The sequence below is a fragment of the Myripristis murdjan genome, chromosome 3, assembly GCF_902150065.1.
Source record: "Myripristis murdjan chromosome 3, fMyrMur1.1, whole genome shotgun sequence".
NCBI classification, from domain to species: Eukaryota; Metazoa; Chordata; class Actinopteri; order Holocentriformes; family Holocentridae; genus Myripristis; species Myripristis murdjan.
In genome coordinates, this window is record NC_043982.1 from 15,217,098 (window position 1) to 15,234,795 (window position 17,698).

At 41.5% G+C, this 17,698-nt stretch overlaps 1 protein-coding gene across 1 annotated transcript; it reads left to right on the forward strand.

Annotated features, from left to right (window-relative positions):
• Positions 1 to 675: 675 nt before the first annotated feature.
• Positions 676 to 17,617, forward strand: cdh15 (cadherin 15, type 1, M-cadherin (myotubule)). Its single transcript, XM_030048169.1, has 14 exons — positions 676 to 729; positions 8,504 to 8,671; positions 9,259 to 9,414; positions 9,883 to 10,027; positions 10,783 to 10,964; positions 11,887 to 12,015; positions 12,162 to 12,347; positions 13,750 to 13,994; positions 14,087 to 14,223; positions 14,748 to 14,978; positions 15,104 to 15,343; positions 15,823 to 15,971; positions 16,254 to 16,445; positions 17,417 to 17,617. The coding sequence occupies exons 1-14, from the start codon at positions 676 to 678 to the stop codon at positions 17,615 to 17,617; spliced, it is 2,415 nt and encodes an 804-aa protein (XP_029904029.1).
• The last annotated feature ends 81 nt before the right edge of the window (positions 17,618 to 17,698 follow it).

Consider the following 17,698-nt stretch of genomic DNA (forward strand, 5'->3'; position numbering starts at 1 on the left):
TGGGGAAGGTTTGTGCTCTCTGAGTGCCTTCTGGTTTTGACTATTAGATCCTGTTGCTGGACGGGACACTGCCACTGCAAAGCATCCGGATGTTTTATAGTCCTGAGGTCTGAGAGCAGTGACTTCATGAGGAGGTCTAGGTGGAAGGCAGATTTCTAGTTCTGTCTGTGCCAATACTTTCAGTATTGGCACTACCAACTCCTAACACACCAAACAAGCTGCCCTGCTTCAATCTTCAACTCCATTACCCCTCTCCGCCTTTCTTTCTGTTTCTCTCTCACCCTCTTTCTCTCTCTCATTGGACTGTGAGTGACAGCACATGTGCTGGGGTACATGGGAGGGCTGCTGCTGAAATTCTAACCCCTACCCCCAAGTCTCTGAGACATGCCCCAGCTATGGACAGGGAGGAGCTGTGAGAGACAGACGCTCAGAGAGAGAGAGAGACTGAAACAGCAGGGCTTACAGAGGAGAGACAGACAGCGAGAGACAGATAGATAGACAGACAGACAGACAGACAGACAGGTTTCAGGGTTGGGAGCTTTGGCCCTGTTGCCAGGAGTGTCACTCAGAAGCCCCGAGCTCAGTGGAGGACGTTTTGTATGTGGTGCCTCAGATCTCTCAGTCATAAGAGGTCTGTTTGCATTGAGCCGGAGTTTCTGAGTGCAGGTACTGAGGATGGCAGTGCGGATGGTGGTCGTGCTGTGTGTGCTGGGTACTCTACTTTGCCAGGTAAGGAAAATGATCGCCTCATCATAACGTCTGGTGACTCAGCAGCACAAAATATATTTATTGATCTTTACATTTGGTCTTTATTTCCATATTATGTGTCCTTTGAACCAGGACATACAGTATATTTTTAAGTTTTACGTCATGGTGGCTTTCTTATATGCTGTGTGAACCATCTTACATTGGAAATGAACTCAAAACACTTAAAGAAGCAAGTTCCTTGTGCTGCGCAGTTTTCCATTGCGGTGTGCGAGAAAGTTGCCCGTGTTCGATGATAGGTTTGTGGATAAGGCTATTCTCGGTTGTTGATACATCTTACCTTTTGACTGAGCACTCTGAGTAAAGGTTTGCTCCCTTGCTCAGAGGACAATCTAGGTCAGAATGAACTTTCGCTGCTCTATTCTTCATGTTTACATTTTATGTTTAAACCTGAGTGATCTGTTGAACCAAACGTGCAGCAATTCTCATCAACAGAGGCCCTGAACTGGCTTTGGAATCGGGGATGTGGCTGATCTAAACATTTCAGCCCAGTTGGAAAGAATATGATGAATAGTGTTCAGAAGAGCAGGGGACTGCAGATGTGTTTAGAGGGTTCGGGGCATCATTAGTAGCCGCTGTCATCAGACGCCATTATGAGATGTAGAATGGATGACAATGTAAACTGACATATTACCAACAGCACTTCTAACCACCATCAGTCTTTCTCTGTGTTTGGAGTAATAATGGAGTGCAGGTTGCAAAGCTGACAGAATTGGCCCCCACTGAGTCTTGAGGGACGTCTTGCGTTGATTTTCTCTGTAATTTGTAGTGGCTGCAAGAATGAATCCCACCTGATGTAATGTCTCTGACTTTACAAATAGAAAATGAATGAAATGATGTCTGACCTAATGTTGCCTTTATGTTTCCGTTTCATTTTCCATGAAAAAAATGATTGTTTTGAGATTCACTTAAATATGAGGTCTCTTTTGAACATGTGAGTAATAGATCATTGACAGCCATGGGGAAAACCAGTTGGTCACAGTGAGGCCTTAGTCATCAGTCTTAAACCTAGTTCATAAAGACCTCCGATGTCTCTAATGAGTCATCGAACACTACATGAACAATATTTCTGTCAAAGCCTCAGCTTGAATAAATAGTAGTTCCATTTATATGCAGTCCTTAACAAATATTGATCCATAATCCTGTGAAAGCATCTCAGAGTCCACACCCCACACCATGAGGCCTGAATTTTAAGGTGCAGGATCCATTGATGCAGATTCCCAGTCCTCAGCTTAGTGCAGATACTGGACCTGCTACAGCTCTTGGTGGCTGTGAAATCCACATTCAAATGCCAAAGGTATTAAAACTCCGAGTGAGGTGGTCAAAATTGTAATGAAGATGGGGAAGATGACTAATCACTTTGTTTGTTGCTGGTTATATGGATATTACTGGAGAAAAGAAGAGGGCAGGAACACACACCAAGATTAGTGAGGTGGTAAAAAATAGAGTATACAAACAGATGACAAAGTAGGTCGCACCTCAGTTCCAGTGCAAAGTCAATTGTTTATTTGTTACAGTGCCAGTGTTTCAAATTAGATCTCCATCAGCGAATGATAAAGATCTAATTGCCCTGATGGAGATCTGATTTGAAACACTGGCACTGTAACAAATAAATGATTGACTTTGCACAGGAACTGCATGAAGTATGCAATCAAATTTGTCCCATATTTATATGGTAATAATAAAAAAATACAGTGAAATTTTTACTAGTTCTACTCTTTTTCATCAGTAATAAATCAGAGTGAAATTCATTGAACCATTACCAGCTGTCAGTCCAATCCAAATACTTGTTGTTTGATAGCTTTTATTTGTTCCTGAGTGCTGTCTTTTTATTTTCAACAATAAGCCAGTGTTCTTTTGAGCTGGCCAATTTTCATGCGTGCTGAGCGTAGGTTGTGGTGAGGAGTGGGCAGCAGCCACAGCTGTTCCCAGATGCATACATGATGCCATTTGTCTCGCTCTGTAATCCCCCTTGCGGAAAGAGGAGTGGGCCGCTCCTGAACCATGAAATCAGGGACAAATCGAGAGCCCGTTGCAGTGGCCAGCTGGTGCTGAGATCTCACTCATCGGAAACAATCAGTCTGAGGATTTGGACGGTCTGAATCACAGGTTTTGCTTTGTGTGGATACCTGCTGGCTGTTGTATACCAGCTAGGGTTTCAGAGAGCGAGAAAGGCATTGAGAACTTCTGGATCAAAAGTAGACTAGTTTCAACTGCAAAGTGTGGTCAGTTTCCAGTAAATTAGCATGTTCTTCTTTTGTACTGCTGTTTTTGCAAACTAAGGCTTGGACAAGTTGGTGACAGTTGCTGTAGCGCTCTCATTTGAATTTTGCATTTGCGTCAAGCATAACCCAGCAGCAGTGTTGTAATGGCTTTGTTTTGCTTGCACCATTTTGCATCCTCAGTTAATTCATGTAGAGATATAAAAAAGGTTGTTGAAGAGCAACATCAAAGGGACATCATGATAAGTCAAAATAAGACTTTTTGTTTTTGTCTGTTTTTTAATTTGATCAGATTTTCAAATGTTAGCTTAATTTTAGCCGTCAATTCATATTTAGAGAGGCTTTGTCAGTTTCAGTTTATTTTAAATATTTTAGTTTCAACTATAGTTAAGATGAATGTGCCTGAATTTCATGGTTAAATGTTATAAAACCTCTAAACCAGGAAAGTAAATTTGTATTGTTGGAGAATTACCACTGTATGTTCATGCTATGTGCTAGTGTACTCATAATAAAGGAATGTGTTTTTCATATTTCATATTTCATATTCCCTATGTTCCACTCAAAAAGTACTGAAATCTAACCAAATATAGTTTTTGATATAATCTTTTTATCTCATTTCACTATCTAGTCCTAATTTTAGTCTCAGTTAATTATGATAACCTTGCTCAGCATTCTTGAAACATCTGCTCCGAGGGGAAACACAAGTGTAGTCGCCCAAAAATAGGGTGACCAAGCCCGGACCAGGCAGTCATGACTTAGCAGAGAGCAGGGGTGGGACAAACCCCAGGCCCTTACTGAGGCACAGACTAGTTGAGTGTTTGGGCCTGGGCAGTGGTAACAGAAGGGACCACAGGCACCCTGAGTCAGGGGCACCTGTGTGACCTCTAGCCCTGTGGCCAAAGGGACAGTCAGGCATGCCACCAACACTGCCCCCCCCCCCCCCCCCCCCCCCCCCCCCCCCCCTGCTGCTTAGTCAAGTTGTCTGACCGACTGTTGTACTTACACGAACATTCCTCTGGCTAGCAGAGAAGACAAGCCTATAGATATTTACACTGAAAAAAATTATCATCTTAACAGACCATTCAGTCTCATATTCAGCTTTCAAACCTTGTTTTTCTTAAGATAACTGAAAAAAGCTGTCATTGGGATGAGATAATCCAACTTATCTCTGATGCAGTTTCTCTTATTTCAAGAATTTCTCTGGGAATAAGCTCTTGTTTGAAGACAATTCTTGAAAAAAGTCTTGAATTTTTTTGTCAAAACGACCATTTCATGAACATTCATGATCATGCTGACAATCGGGTGTGATTTGTACCATAACAAGTTGTCATAATTACTGTCTTTGCAGCTGCTACTCTTCAGATATACAGATTGTTGAACTTAATACCTCGAAAACTTGTAACCTAATAATTAACTTAAACAGAACTACTCTCATAATGTAGACTACAACATTAGTGTAAGCATGCATCAACAACCCAAAAAATAATATCCTCACTCAGGTTGAACCATGTGACATTTGGACATTCAGATAAAGCATTTGGATTGCCTTATCTGAATGCATTAAAATGTGCTGTTAAAATGAGGCGACTTTACAGGCATAGCAACCAGTCATTAGCATGCTCTGGACCAGCATATTTGTGCTGAGGGTGACTTTTGAGATTTCCTCTGATGATGGTGATGATGATGATGATGATGATGATGATGATGATGATTGTATGTGGATGTGGGTATGCCCTATGCTATTCATGAATACACAACATCTTTAGAGTTTTAGAGTACTGAAAATTAGTTTTAGAGGTACATAGCTGATAAAGACTCTGCCTTCTTGACAAAACGCAGCTTATCGTATGTGATTGCCCTGAAAGTTGCCTCGAAGGAATAGGTCCCTAACGCTGATCCTGACCATACCTCAACCATATCCACAGCCTCAGAGGCCTCACAAACAGTGGACATAAGTCTCTCTCTGGTTAGTTTTAAACTGCAACAAGGTTTTCTAGTGGACTCTAGTGCTCATATTCACTGGAAAGAGTTAGAATTGTGTCTTCCTCAATCGAAATGTGTCATTGGCAGCCTGGCAGGCACTGAAGGAGATAAGTTCTTTGTTGGAACAACTGTGACATTCTCCAGCACGGGGTCATCTGTCTGCCAGTAGGCTCATCACATATTATCACCACCAAATGTAGTACTGATGGAAACTCAAAATTCAGCCAGTTCTTCTGGCCTCTCTTTGACAAATACAGTGAGGAATGTAATCACTGTGAATTCAAAACTAAAAATGGATGGCACTTGATTTTAGGGTTCATAGTCACAAAGCACATCCTAAAATAAGGGCAGGCCCAAAATCATAGGCCACATTCCTATAGTAAGCTCATCTGACAGACCAGGCCAAGACCCATACATACACTGCCAGTCTCTGTAATGACCTATCAAAACCTAAATCAAGTTACAGCAGGGAGGGAAACTTTCTCAAACTCAATAAACACTCCTCAGTAACAATGTGCCTCAAGAGGCTCTCTGTGGGACATAGGACCCCCAAACAAGCTGTCCATACTACAACTAGGTCCCAGGGTGAAAGGCCAAGCTGTAAAAGTATCTGGGAAAAGCCTCTGAAACAGTCAATCTGTTTGTGGTGTCATCGCCCTGCCTGTCACACTGAGAGCTATTGGTCTAATTGGTAACATGACACCTAGGTGTTGCCCCTTCCTGGCCTGGTAAAGACATTATGACAGTGGCAGAGACTTGCTGGGCCCACCGCCTACCCACTAATGTCGTGTAAAGTTCAGATTGCAGGGGCAAGACAAGACAATGACAAAAGGGAGGGGTGAAAGGGAACTGTGTAAAATAAGAAACAGAGCTTGTTATCAGCTTGTTGTGGGGTTTTCTGTCCATCTCTGAATGTTCAAGCTGCTGGAACAGCCTGGGCTGTCAGAGACAGTGTTGTTGTTGTTGACTACAGCATAGGTCACTGTGTAGTTTATGTATAACAGGATCAGTTGAGGTGGTAATCTGATGGGCCAGGGTGTTCACAAAGTAGGGCAACTCAAGAGGTGCTATGTCTGGAAATGCAACTGTCATGCAGTTCCTGTTGGTTTTGAGGTAAAATAAGAATGTGTGTGATGCAGCTGGAGGTTTTAAAACTCAAATGTACCGAAGTCATATGTATAGAAATAGATGGCTATCAGAAGGGACTTGTGTGGATGACATCCACTCCTGGAATGTGGTTGTAAACATCTTTGTGAGTGTGTAGATGACGATGGCTGCACCAGTTAAACAGGTAGGGGTCAGGAATATAGACCAGTCTAAGATTAGCATGCCCCCTGACTCGGCCGACAAATACCAGCCATGGTTGCCATTCCCTCCCTCACTGTCCAGCAGCATGCCAAAGTATCGCTATATCAAATCACCCCAGAGACAGGAGAGGATTCCCAAGCCATTCGCAAAATAAGGACGCTATCCACTCATCCATAACTTAGTCCTGTTTATTTATGGCTTAGCATTAGAGACCCATAGAGTTCTCATGGAGATAAAAGTTTCACTATGAATATTCAGTGATACCAATGAGAATAGTGTATGAAAATAAATATCTCTTCATCCTTGCTATAGTTATGTCTTTTCTTATAATTTTGAGATTGTGAACTGGGCCGGAAGAAATTCATCTGTTGCATTCCCACTGAGGAGAGGCAAAAGGAAGTATCTTACAGGAATGTTATGCAAAAAAAAAAAAAAAAAAAAAAAGGATACTTAATGTATCTTATACAGCTGTATGTGTGTTTGTGCTTGTGTGTGGGTGGGTGGGTGTGTCACCGGGTGTGCATGCATATATGTTAGCTTGTGTGTGAGAAAGAGCATATGAGTGTGTGTGAGGAATTCTGACACCAGAGCAGATCCGTAAGGTGACCCCCAACTCCCAGTCAGGTGCAGAGCTGAGTATAAAGGGAATTTGTGAGTGTGAGTGGCTATGCGGATGGGAAAGCACAGGATCTAAATCCATAGGCGACAGCTGTTGTGCGAGTGGGTCTCTCGCATGTGTCTGTGTGTGAGTGGGTGTATTTGTGTGAACGCTGTCAAGAGAGCAATGTGGCGCATGAATGCATGCAAAGTGAACATGAGTGTTTGTGTTTCCTACTCCTAAAATGAATTTGCACCCAGATCAAAGGAAGCTGACAAAGACACGTATTAGTGAGTGAAACCTGAGCTGATGCCCCCTCAGCCCCTCTGCCCTGACAATCCCATGGATTCCACATTAGAGACAGAGGGTTAGCGCAACAGCCAGGACACAGCCATTCCTTTGGGCCTGCGGGAATGTTATAGTGGTGAGGGGGATTGCTGACATGGTTTTAAACAGCTGCAAAGTTTGGAACATAATTTGTGTCTGCTGTGAAGAAATATTACAGTTTTTGTGATCTGTTAAGTGTACAGCATACAGCATTAAAGGACTATACCAGTTGACTATTTTGACTATTTTTCAACAGTTATGATTACATCTGTCCATCACTAATATCAGATGCAAAAGTGTCTAATTCACTCCAGTTGATGTTAAAAAAAAATGTGAAAAACTGCTCTATGAAACTTAGAAGTTAGTAATTCCATCTTGTGAATGTTTGTCGAAGAGTTTTTTTGGGTCCTTTTGTTGTTTACTGAGTGTTCTGGCGTGATGTATGTGGCGGGCTGAATAGGAGGCACTCTGTCTGTTTCTAGTTTTCATGTAAGGAACATGTTTCCTTGGTTCATGATGCAACTTTCAGCAAATCACTGGCCACCACCTCACTTGGGTTGCCTAACTTTGCTTCTCTGAGCTGTCAATCACAGCCAACAACAACAAAGCTAAAGAGAGCCACTGAACAGAATTTGAATACATGTGTAAAAATAGTGCCTTTTAACCCTATAAAGCCATTTGTATCATATATGATACACATTTTCAATTCTGTTTTTTTGTTTTCAGTTAAATCAATACTTGACCAAAATACTGTTGTATACCTTTGGACACTTCCGCTGTTCACCCTGGACCATACCATTGGCACTTCAAGTACATATCATATATCATACAACAGAAAGGTCGTGTAATAACATATTTTTTGATTTTTTTTTTTTTTTATTTTTTTTTTTTGGAATTTTCTGCCAATTCTTTCATGGTTCAGGCTTTATAGGGTTAAGGATGCAGCTTTGGATGGATTTGATATAAGTAAGAGTATTGACATAATGGAATTACCAATGGGTAGCAACTTTCAAGTTCCACAGGCTCATACAGGCAATATTTGTGATGGACAAGCACAATCACGACCGTTGTTGAGAAGTCAAAATAGTACCAGTATTGTCCTTTAAGGTGGGTTGGGTGCTCCCATGTCTCTAATCCTCTTATGTTTAGAAACCAAAGATAGAATTTGGGGTTCCAGTATAATTAGATTAATCTCTCTACTGAATCTGTCTACTTTGGACAGTAATCTATATGGCTGTCCACAGTAAGTGTACCTCAGTGGTTTTCTCTTGATTCATTCTGCCATTGTTGTTTCCTTCAGGTGTGGAGTTCCTCAGAAACACAACTCAAGGAGGAAAAACTACTGTCTAAGGTCCTTTATCCATGGAAAAGACAAAGCAATGGACTGGTCAGGGTCAAGAGGGACTGGATCATCCCTCCAATCAGGGTTCTGGAGAACAGCAAGCAGGTTCCTGAAGATCTAGTCCAGGTAAAATGGCTAATTTACCATTACAGCTATTCAGATCAGAATTTATAAATCAGTGAGTAATTGTTACATTATGTTTAGTCTAAATTGTACCTAGTGGTGAAGTGTGTAACATTATAGAGTCCTTCAAGAACAACTTCTTCAAGACCTTGGCAGGATGTTTATAAGATTGGGCCCCCTTTCTTAACTGTGTGTTGTTTGGAGTTCTTGATCACAGATAAGTAAAGACAGCAGATTAGTGTTTAAAAAGACATATGTGAGATGGAAATGTTAGGTTAACGCTGTTACGAGTAACCCATGGGTGCATAAACATTGTAAATATTGAGCCATAGCCTTACTAACATACTGGTTTAAACATGCTTGTAGAGGATGCATGCTAAGTGCAGATGAAGTACATAAATTATACACAGTTTGCTATTATTAGTTTAGAATTTTCCTTCCTGTGTTAGGTCAAAGGCCCCTGAGCTCAAAAGTCTCTGTTTTCAAGGTCCTAAGTGTCAGCATGCTCACATCTGGTGTTGCAACATGTGTTTTTCACCCACCTCCCCTCCCATGTGGTCCTCGTCTACAACCTTGTCTCCTCTGTCCAGATCAAATCGGACAAAATATTCACAGGAGAGGTGATCTACAAGTTAGAGGGACCAGGGGTGGACCAGGAACCCAAGAACCTGTTTGAGATTGATGATAAAACAGGAGTAATCAGGAGCAAACAGCCACTGGACAGAGAGAAATACAGCAGCTTCACGGTAAGACAGTATCATAAGCCATTTGTGGTAGTAAGTGTGTAAAAATAGCTGAAATGGTTTTTAAAGGCCATGAAATTACTCAGTACAGTCAAACAGAAGTACTTCTAAAAATACACAATGTGCACTAAAAAATGGTGCACGACATCTTTCAGTGTTCTCAGTGTTTTTGTCTCACATCATATATCAGTGTCTAAGTCACTAGTAGCAGCCAAAGGTCAGTTTACATGGGTCTTTATGGGCAACCTGGGAAAGACTTCAGAGTGTTTCAGGCCAGATGACCTGTGATGTAACCCATAATGTTGAACCAAACATCCTGCACATTTCTGTCTGTATTTCCAACATGTGACTCACTGAATATTTACTTTATGTTATGCACAAAAACAGTGGATACGTTTTTTAATCAGAAACATTTGCCTGCAGACATAATGTATCTTACGTGTGTGTGTGTGTGTGTGTGTGTGTGTGTAGCTGAAAGCCTTTGCATTGTCTCCCAGTGGGGAGAGACTAGAGAACCCTACCACCATAGAGATAGTGGTGCTGGATCAGAATGACAACAGACCCACCTTTACCCAGAACCAGTTTATCGGAGCTGTCTCTGAGTTCTCAGTCCCAGGTACATCCCTGTGTTACACACCGCTCAAGTTTCTGCACTCTGTTAAGCCACATGCATATCCAGTAGACACAGAATCAGAATCAGAATTAGAAATACTTGATCAATCCCTGATGGGAAATTAGGTCATTACCAGTTGGTCAAATTTTCAAGAGAAAATATATGATCATATACAATCATAAGTGAAGTTATAACAAATAGAAAAAGAATGTGCATGATGTGCATTATGTAAAAGTATACTAATCCAGCAATAATATATACAGAAATAAGAAACTGAGAATATGTAAAAAGTATATCTATATACACCATGTATATACCAGGTTATTGCATTATTGAATTAATGTAAAATTCTGCAGGTATAAAATCATTGCACAGTTAAATAACAACCTCTCTGTAATGAGGAACATTTTGGGGGTGGGCTTCTTGCCTGTACATGGCAGTTTTGTTTTGTTTTGTTTTGTTTTGGGTTTTTTTTACCCGACTTAAAGGCGAAATATCCAAAATTGACAGGGGTTGATTGAAGTGAGGAGTGTTTAGACCCAGCTGACAAAAACAGTGGAATGAGCATGATATTTGATGGCTGAGTCTGCATGGTTCAGCCTGACTCACTAACACATTTGTCAGTTGAATCTGAACAATCTAAGATGGATATTTTTGCAGTGAAGCCTTGCAGCACCAGGAAATTTTATATATCAGTGATGTACATTGACAAAAATTTGTAGCTGACTGCACCTTTTATTATTTCTTGACAACATCAGGAACATCAGTGATGTCGGTATCAGCCACTGATGCAGATGACTCGATGACAGACAACGCTGTTTTGAGCTACTCTATCATTGGCCAGGAGAGCATACCTGCCAATGCTGTGACCAAGACTATGTTTGGTATTAACAACCAGACAGGAGCCATCTACACAAGGGATGTGGGCCTGGACCGAGAGGTAGGGGGCACTACTGACACTCCAAACTAGTATCTGCAACCTTTTTCTTCAGCATGTCATTAAATTATGGAAATGTAGCATATCTGAAAAGAGTCAAGGATATAACTGTGGAACCTATTTAAGAGACACAAGTCACATTAAATTACATAGGAGAACACAATGCACAAGTATTAATATGGATGTTATTTAAAGTTACTGACTCATAATGTCAGTTGTTTTCAATACAGTTTGACTCTAAATAAAGCATATTGCTCCAATGTAACCAATCAAAGCTGGTTTATATTGGAGTCATATTTATGGTATCCCACTGATAAATTGTAGTCTTTTTAAAGGTCAATGTGTAGCTTTTTTAAACATCAGTATAACACAGCGTTATATAAGTCATTGGTTATTCCACGGCATAATCACCAAAAAACATGAGACCATCTGCCTCACACTGGTGATACTGTTAGTCCATCTCACAATTAAGACCACAGTTCCCATAAAACCAGATACTTCCTCTGGCAGAGAGGCTCTTTGGTGCTTCAGTCAAAGGTTTACTGTTTACTACTTTACTGAAGTAACCCCCTCTCCACTCATTCCACTCATTCACTGTTTGGCTGAAAAAAACTATTCCACTGGTCCACTGTGAGATACTCTGAAAGCTTTAGCTCCATTTGCATGAGAAAAACAGTGCCATCCTGTTTTGTACCATAGAGAAATGACCCTTTGTACTGCTAAACAGAATAGCAGATTTGTCCCAAATTCTGATACAGTGACACTATCAAAAGGTGTCTCAGAATTGCTTTATTGATGTTAAAATACCATACTTAGCATCCTTCTGAAAAGAAGGATTTTAAGACTCTTTTGTGAACTTTTTTTTTCCACCTAAGTCCAACATTGTGTGGCTCACCTCAGTAAAATGTTCCATATTCTGCCCTAGGTGGTGAAAAGTTTCAGGTTGAAACTACAGGTTGCTGATATGTCAGGTATGGGGCTGACAAGTGAAGGTGTGGCTATCATACATGTGTCTGATATCAACAACCACGCCCCGCAGTTCAACCCCAACATGGTGAGTCTCAGGACGTCGGTAGACCATTTGCTTTGTATTCCACCTCAGACTTATTCAGAATTATGATGTTCAGTGGTTATTTCAGTGTGGTTCAATCCTTTGATCTGTGTTTTGTGTGTGTGTGTGTGTGTGTGTGGTGAATGTAGTACAGTATGACAGGAGTGGAGAACAAGAAGGACTACGAGATCGGCAGGGTGAATGTAACGGACAGAGATGACAGAGGAACAGGGAACTGGAGGGCTAAATACTCCATAGCAAAGGGTGACCCCCATGGGAGCTTTGCCATCAGCACAGACAATGTCACTAACCAGGGCATCCTGACAGTGGTGAAGGTACAGTAAGCTGGAAGGGGTGGTGCTGGCGGGGAATGCATGTCACATTCTGGCTGGATGTTAAAATGACAACAATGACATTTGTCCCAGCCAGTTATATTGGTGGTGTGATCAAATGCTTGGACATACGCCAAGTGCTCAGATCTGCATAAGTGACATTCACAGTCTAATATGGATATGGAAGCTAACGACCACTGTCAGCATAGTGTTTTGTTTGTTTGTTTGTTTGTCTTTTGCTCTAATTTCACTTTCCGTTTCTGTCACAACCACATGAATTAACTTCGAGATAATGTAAAGTGTACCACTCAGAGAGGAAGAACATTGAAACAGGACCAAACTCATTCATTCATTCATTCATCTTCTTAACCGCTTATCCTCACTAGGGTCGCGGGGGGGTGCTGGAGCCTATCCCAGCGCACATAGGGCGAAGGCAGTGAAACACCCTGGACAGGTCGCCAGTCCATCACAGGGCAGACAGACAAACACTGACATTCACACACACAATCATACCTAGGGGCAATTTAGCTTCTCCAATTCACCTGACCTGCATGTCTTTGGACGGTGGGAGGAAACCGGAGTGCCCGGAGAAAACCCACGCAGACACGGGGAGAACATGCAAACTCCACACAGAAAGGACCTTGGGTGGGAATCGAACCCAGGACCTTCTCACTGTGAGGCGACAGTGCTAACCACTGCACCACCGTGCCGCCCGAAACAGGACCAAACTCTGAAACATAATTCAATGGCATCATCTAGTGGCCAATTGTTGAATTACATCTTATTCTCACAAACTCCTTTGGGTTTTTATACAATTCATGTAAGTTGGTCACAAGTAGAAAGTAACTAAATACATTAACTCAAGTACAGTTTTGACTTGAGTATTTCCACTGTGTTAGGCTTTATACTTGAATTCCAATACATTTCAGATGGAAATACTGTACTTTTTACTCCACTACATTTGCCTGGTGGCTGCGGCTACTAGTTGCTTTGCAGAATAAGCTTTTACATGCAAAATATAAAATATGATGTATTATTAAAGCTGAGACTAGGCAGCAATGTATGGAGCAGTTAGAGCTACAACATTAAAATATCACACAATAACTACTTTCATTTTCCATACTTAAGCACATTTTACTGCTAAAACGTCCACAGCTTTACTCAAGTAAAATTTTGAATGCAGGAGTTTTACTTTTAAAGCAGTTTTTCCCCATTTCAGTATTAATAATTTTATGGAAGTAAAGGATCTGAGAACTTTTTCCATCCCTGAACATGGCAGATAAAACTTGAGCTGACATTTGAGCCTTCATTATACAGGTTCATCATTAGTGGAGACCTTTAAAGACTGGATTCTTAAGCTTCTCTGCTGACAGCCTGTTCTGTTCTGTTTTGTCTTGTCTTGCAGCCCCTGGACTACGAAGCACAACCTGAATACAATCTGATTCTGACAGTGGAAAATCTCAACGCTCTAAGCAACAAAGCTCCTAACAACCCAGTGAGCAGCGCCACAGTGGTGATCACTGTAGGGAATGAGAATGAGGCTCCGCGCTTCAGGGAGGACCCCATAAGGATTGTGGTACCTGAGTCGGTGGTTCCTGGAACAGTACTGAAAAGAAACATCGCCTATGATCCAGATTATTCTGAACTGAGGTGGGATGCTGCAGCAACACAACAAAACACTCTAGTGTTTGTAAAATGAAGCAAAGAAAATAAACTATTCTTTCTGTACTTTCTGTGTGCAGATACGAGATCACCAGAGATCCTGAAAAGTGGTTGGACATCAACAGAGAGACGGGAGACATCAGCGTTAAGAGAGCCTTTAATATCCGATCTCCTCATATTAGAAACAATATCTACAATGCCATTGTGAAGGTCACAGGTCAGTTTACCCCTTGCCTTTATACCACAAAAATGTTCTTTAAGCCCTTAGAGTTATTAACTCTAGAAGTGGCCATTCTGTTTTCTCAAAGCAAGTGAAAATGCTGCGACTGAGGTGAAATACCTTAAAGCTGAATAATTTCACTTGTTTCCAATGCAACATAACTTATTACTTAAAATAGAGCAGATCATTGCATCCTGTATACTTGTATCACAATATCACCTCAAAGACAAAATGGAGCCCAGGTGGACTAACCATTGCTACTGCATCAGATCAATAATAACCAATAAACAATGTATTTGAAACAAGTGACAAGTCCCTTTTTCTCCCTGCTTACTGAAAAAAAAAAAAAAAAAAAAAAAATTGAAGACTGACAATGATATTAAAGGACTTACTAAGACTGTTTTTTACAATGTGAGTCAATGTGAGTCAGACAGTCATGATAGGTAAACGTTTTGGGGTGATCAATATGTTTTGTATTGAGCAGGCTGTTGATCTTACCTGTTATATGTTTGTATGTGTAGATGCTGGTGGTGTGTCATCCAGTGCCAGTCTGGCCATCACACTGAAGGAGACCAATGACTTCCCCCCTCAGCTCTTCCCCCTGAGCGGCACCGTGTGCAGGGAGGCAGAGCGGATGACTTCTGAACTGATTCTGACCGCTGTGGATGAAGACCGCCCCCCACACGCTGAGCCCTTCACCTTTGAACTGCCTGATGATCTGTCCATCAACTGGACCATTATACAAGTCAATGGTAAGGAGAGAGCACCAGGGGGAAGATGGGACGAGTACCAGTGAGCAATTGTGGCACATTACACCATTTTCACTCCCTCCCTTCCTCATTTGTCTGTCCTTCCTCACTTTTCCTCCTTTTTTCAGAAACTCATGCCGTACTACAGCCCCTTGTGGAGATGGAGGCGGGTGAATACACAGTGACAGTACTGGTATCAGACTCTGGCAGCCCAACCCTCAGTGCTTATGCACAGGTCAATGTCACTGTGTGTCCCTGCGATTCCTTTGGGGACTGTAAATCTGATGCTGCAGCCATACTGGGCTCCAGTGTGGGAATCAGCCTCATCGCTCTGATAATCATCATGGCTAGCATTGCACTGCTACTGTGTAAGTTTCATGTTGAGACTTAAATATGTCTTTAAGTCTTAAAATCTTTTTGCTGAAACAACTAAAAAATCTCACAATAGCAGGAGATAGTCTCACTTGCACTGTACTAAGGCATAGGTATGGTGTACTTGTACTTTACTCAATTAAGACTATACTCAATTAAGACTATACTATATTTCAGAGGGAAGTACTATAGTTTTCATAACAATACATTCATCTTGCAGCTATAGTTACTGGTCACTTTACAGGATTAAGGATTTACATAAAGGAAAGGTGTGTTATTAGAGATGAAACTAGCCAAAAGTATGTAGAGCAGTTAATATTGATAATACACTGATTATACACTGATTATACTTTTATGCTTTTACTTAGGTAACATTTTGAATACAGGGCTTTTAATTTTTATTAAAGTGTTTTTTCCACTATGGTTTTCCCCTCCTGCATGTTTCCTATGTTTCCTCTGTATGTTTGGATTGCAGTGCTGCTCCTCCTGGCTGTGGCGGTGAGTACCTGCAGGAGACGCCATCATATCAAGAAAGGAACAGGTCTGCTTGTGGGGGAATCAGAAGATGACATACGGGACAATGTCCTCAACTATGATGAGCAGGGAGGGGGCGAGGAGGATGAGGTAAGACTAACTCCTTCAGACACACATACACATACACACACACACACAAAATTATATAAGGATGGGAATGTGTTGTCCATTCAGAAATTATACTGGCACATCCAAACAATCCGACAAGAGTCTTGTGAGAGTGAAATGTTCTAGTGGTGTATTTATGTGTGTATGTGTATGTGTGTGCATAAAGGTAGGTGAATTTTTGACGTTTTTTTCCCTTTTCGCTCTGTTTTGCTGTATGTAGTCTCATCAAACAACAACCTGTGACCTGTGCCTCTCTCCTTGCAGAACGCCTTCAACATTGACCTGCTGTGGAACCCCCATGATGCCCCTCCCACCCCGGGGTCCTTCTGCCCAGTGTCCAGTATCCCGCGGGGCAAGCAGCCCCTGAGGAGAGATGCCCCACATAACCTGCCTTCTCCCACCTACCCACGAAGGCCCCCTGCAGACCCTACTGACATCGAGGACTACATCAATGACGTGAGAGGCTTTCACCATACCCCTCCATGTGTGCCTTGACAAGTCATTTTATATCATGTTAGCATTAAAGAGTGCAGCCAGAGCCCGCACTGTCAGGACTTTGCTACTTTTACTGACCCCTCAGTCTGTACAGAGGTCGGCAAAGAGGCATTCTCCTTACTCTGCCCACCCAACCAGGAACATACTACAGCAGGAACTTCATCTGTTTATCACCTGGCACTTTTGCACATTCACTTTAATGTTTTATGTTCTAGATAGAGAGATAGATAGATACTTTATTCATCCCGAAGGAAATTCTGTACTGAATGACTTGTTTGCTCGTAACTCAGTATTATATTGTTGTGTTTGTCCTGGACAGGTCTCTCTTGAGAATGAGACTCTGTGTCACAATGAGATTGCCTATATAAATAAAAGTCAAAATAAGATAAATTAGGAAATCCTATTTTTATTTTAGCAAATATTTGACTGATAAAAAAAAAAAATTAATTCTGATTGTGGGGTGATTGTATAAACATTAACACATGAACAGAACTTTGTCTCAGTGTTTAAAGATGTAGGTTACATTACAACAAGAACAGTTACAGTTACAGAGTGAGGGATCAAAATTTGTCAATACTACTGATACTAAAAACACCGGTAATGCTATAATTTTCAAAAAATTGGTATTGACTTGGTACCTAAGTAGCAAGGCCTGTGAAATCCCTTACGTGACAGTCATGAAATAACCAGGTAATGGTGCTTGGTTCAGAAAAATTCTTCTGATGAATGAGTTGATTTACACTGGAAGGTGAAATTATCTCACCCTCATTGGCAGTCTATTCCACCAGTTTAAAATTGGTGGAAAACATTGGTGGAAACCTAAATGACTTGTTGAAATGAACACTTTACAGTGCAGGAACATGTTCCTTTACAGTAGTGTTACTTCCCACATGCTCATCTGATGCATTCATTTCCTCTCCGTCTTCACTCAGGGCCTGGAGGCTGCAGACCAAGATCCAAATGTGCCTCCATACGACACAGCCCTGATCTATGACTACGAGGGAGAGGGCTCACTGGCGGGCAGTCTCAGCTCCATTGCTTCAGGCAGCTCTGATGGAGACCAGGACTATGACTACCTCAATGACTGGGGTCCACGTTTCAAGAAACTGGCCAACATGTATGATCCTCGCTAAGATGATCTGTGTAAATCACCCACTGTTAGGAGCACAGACTATGCTTTGGGTGCCTGACTGGATACATGTTAATACATTTTA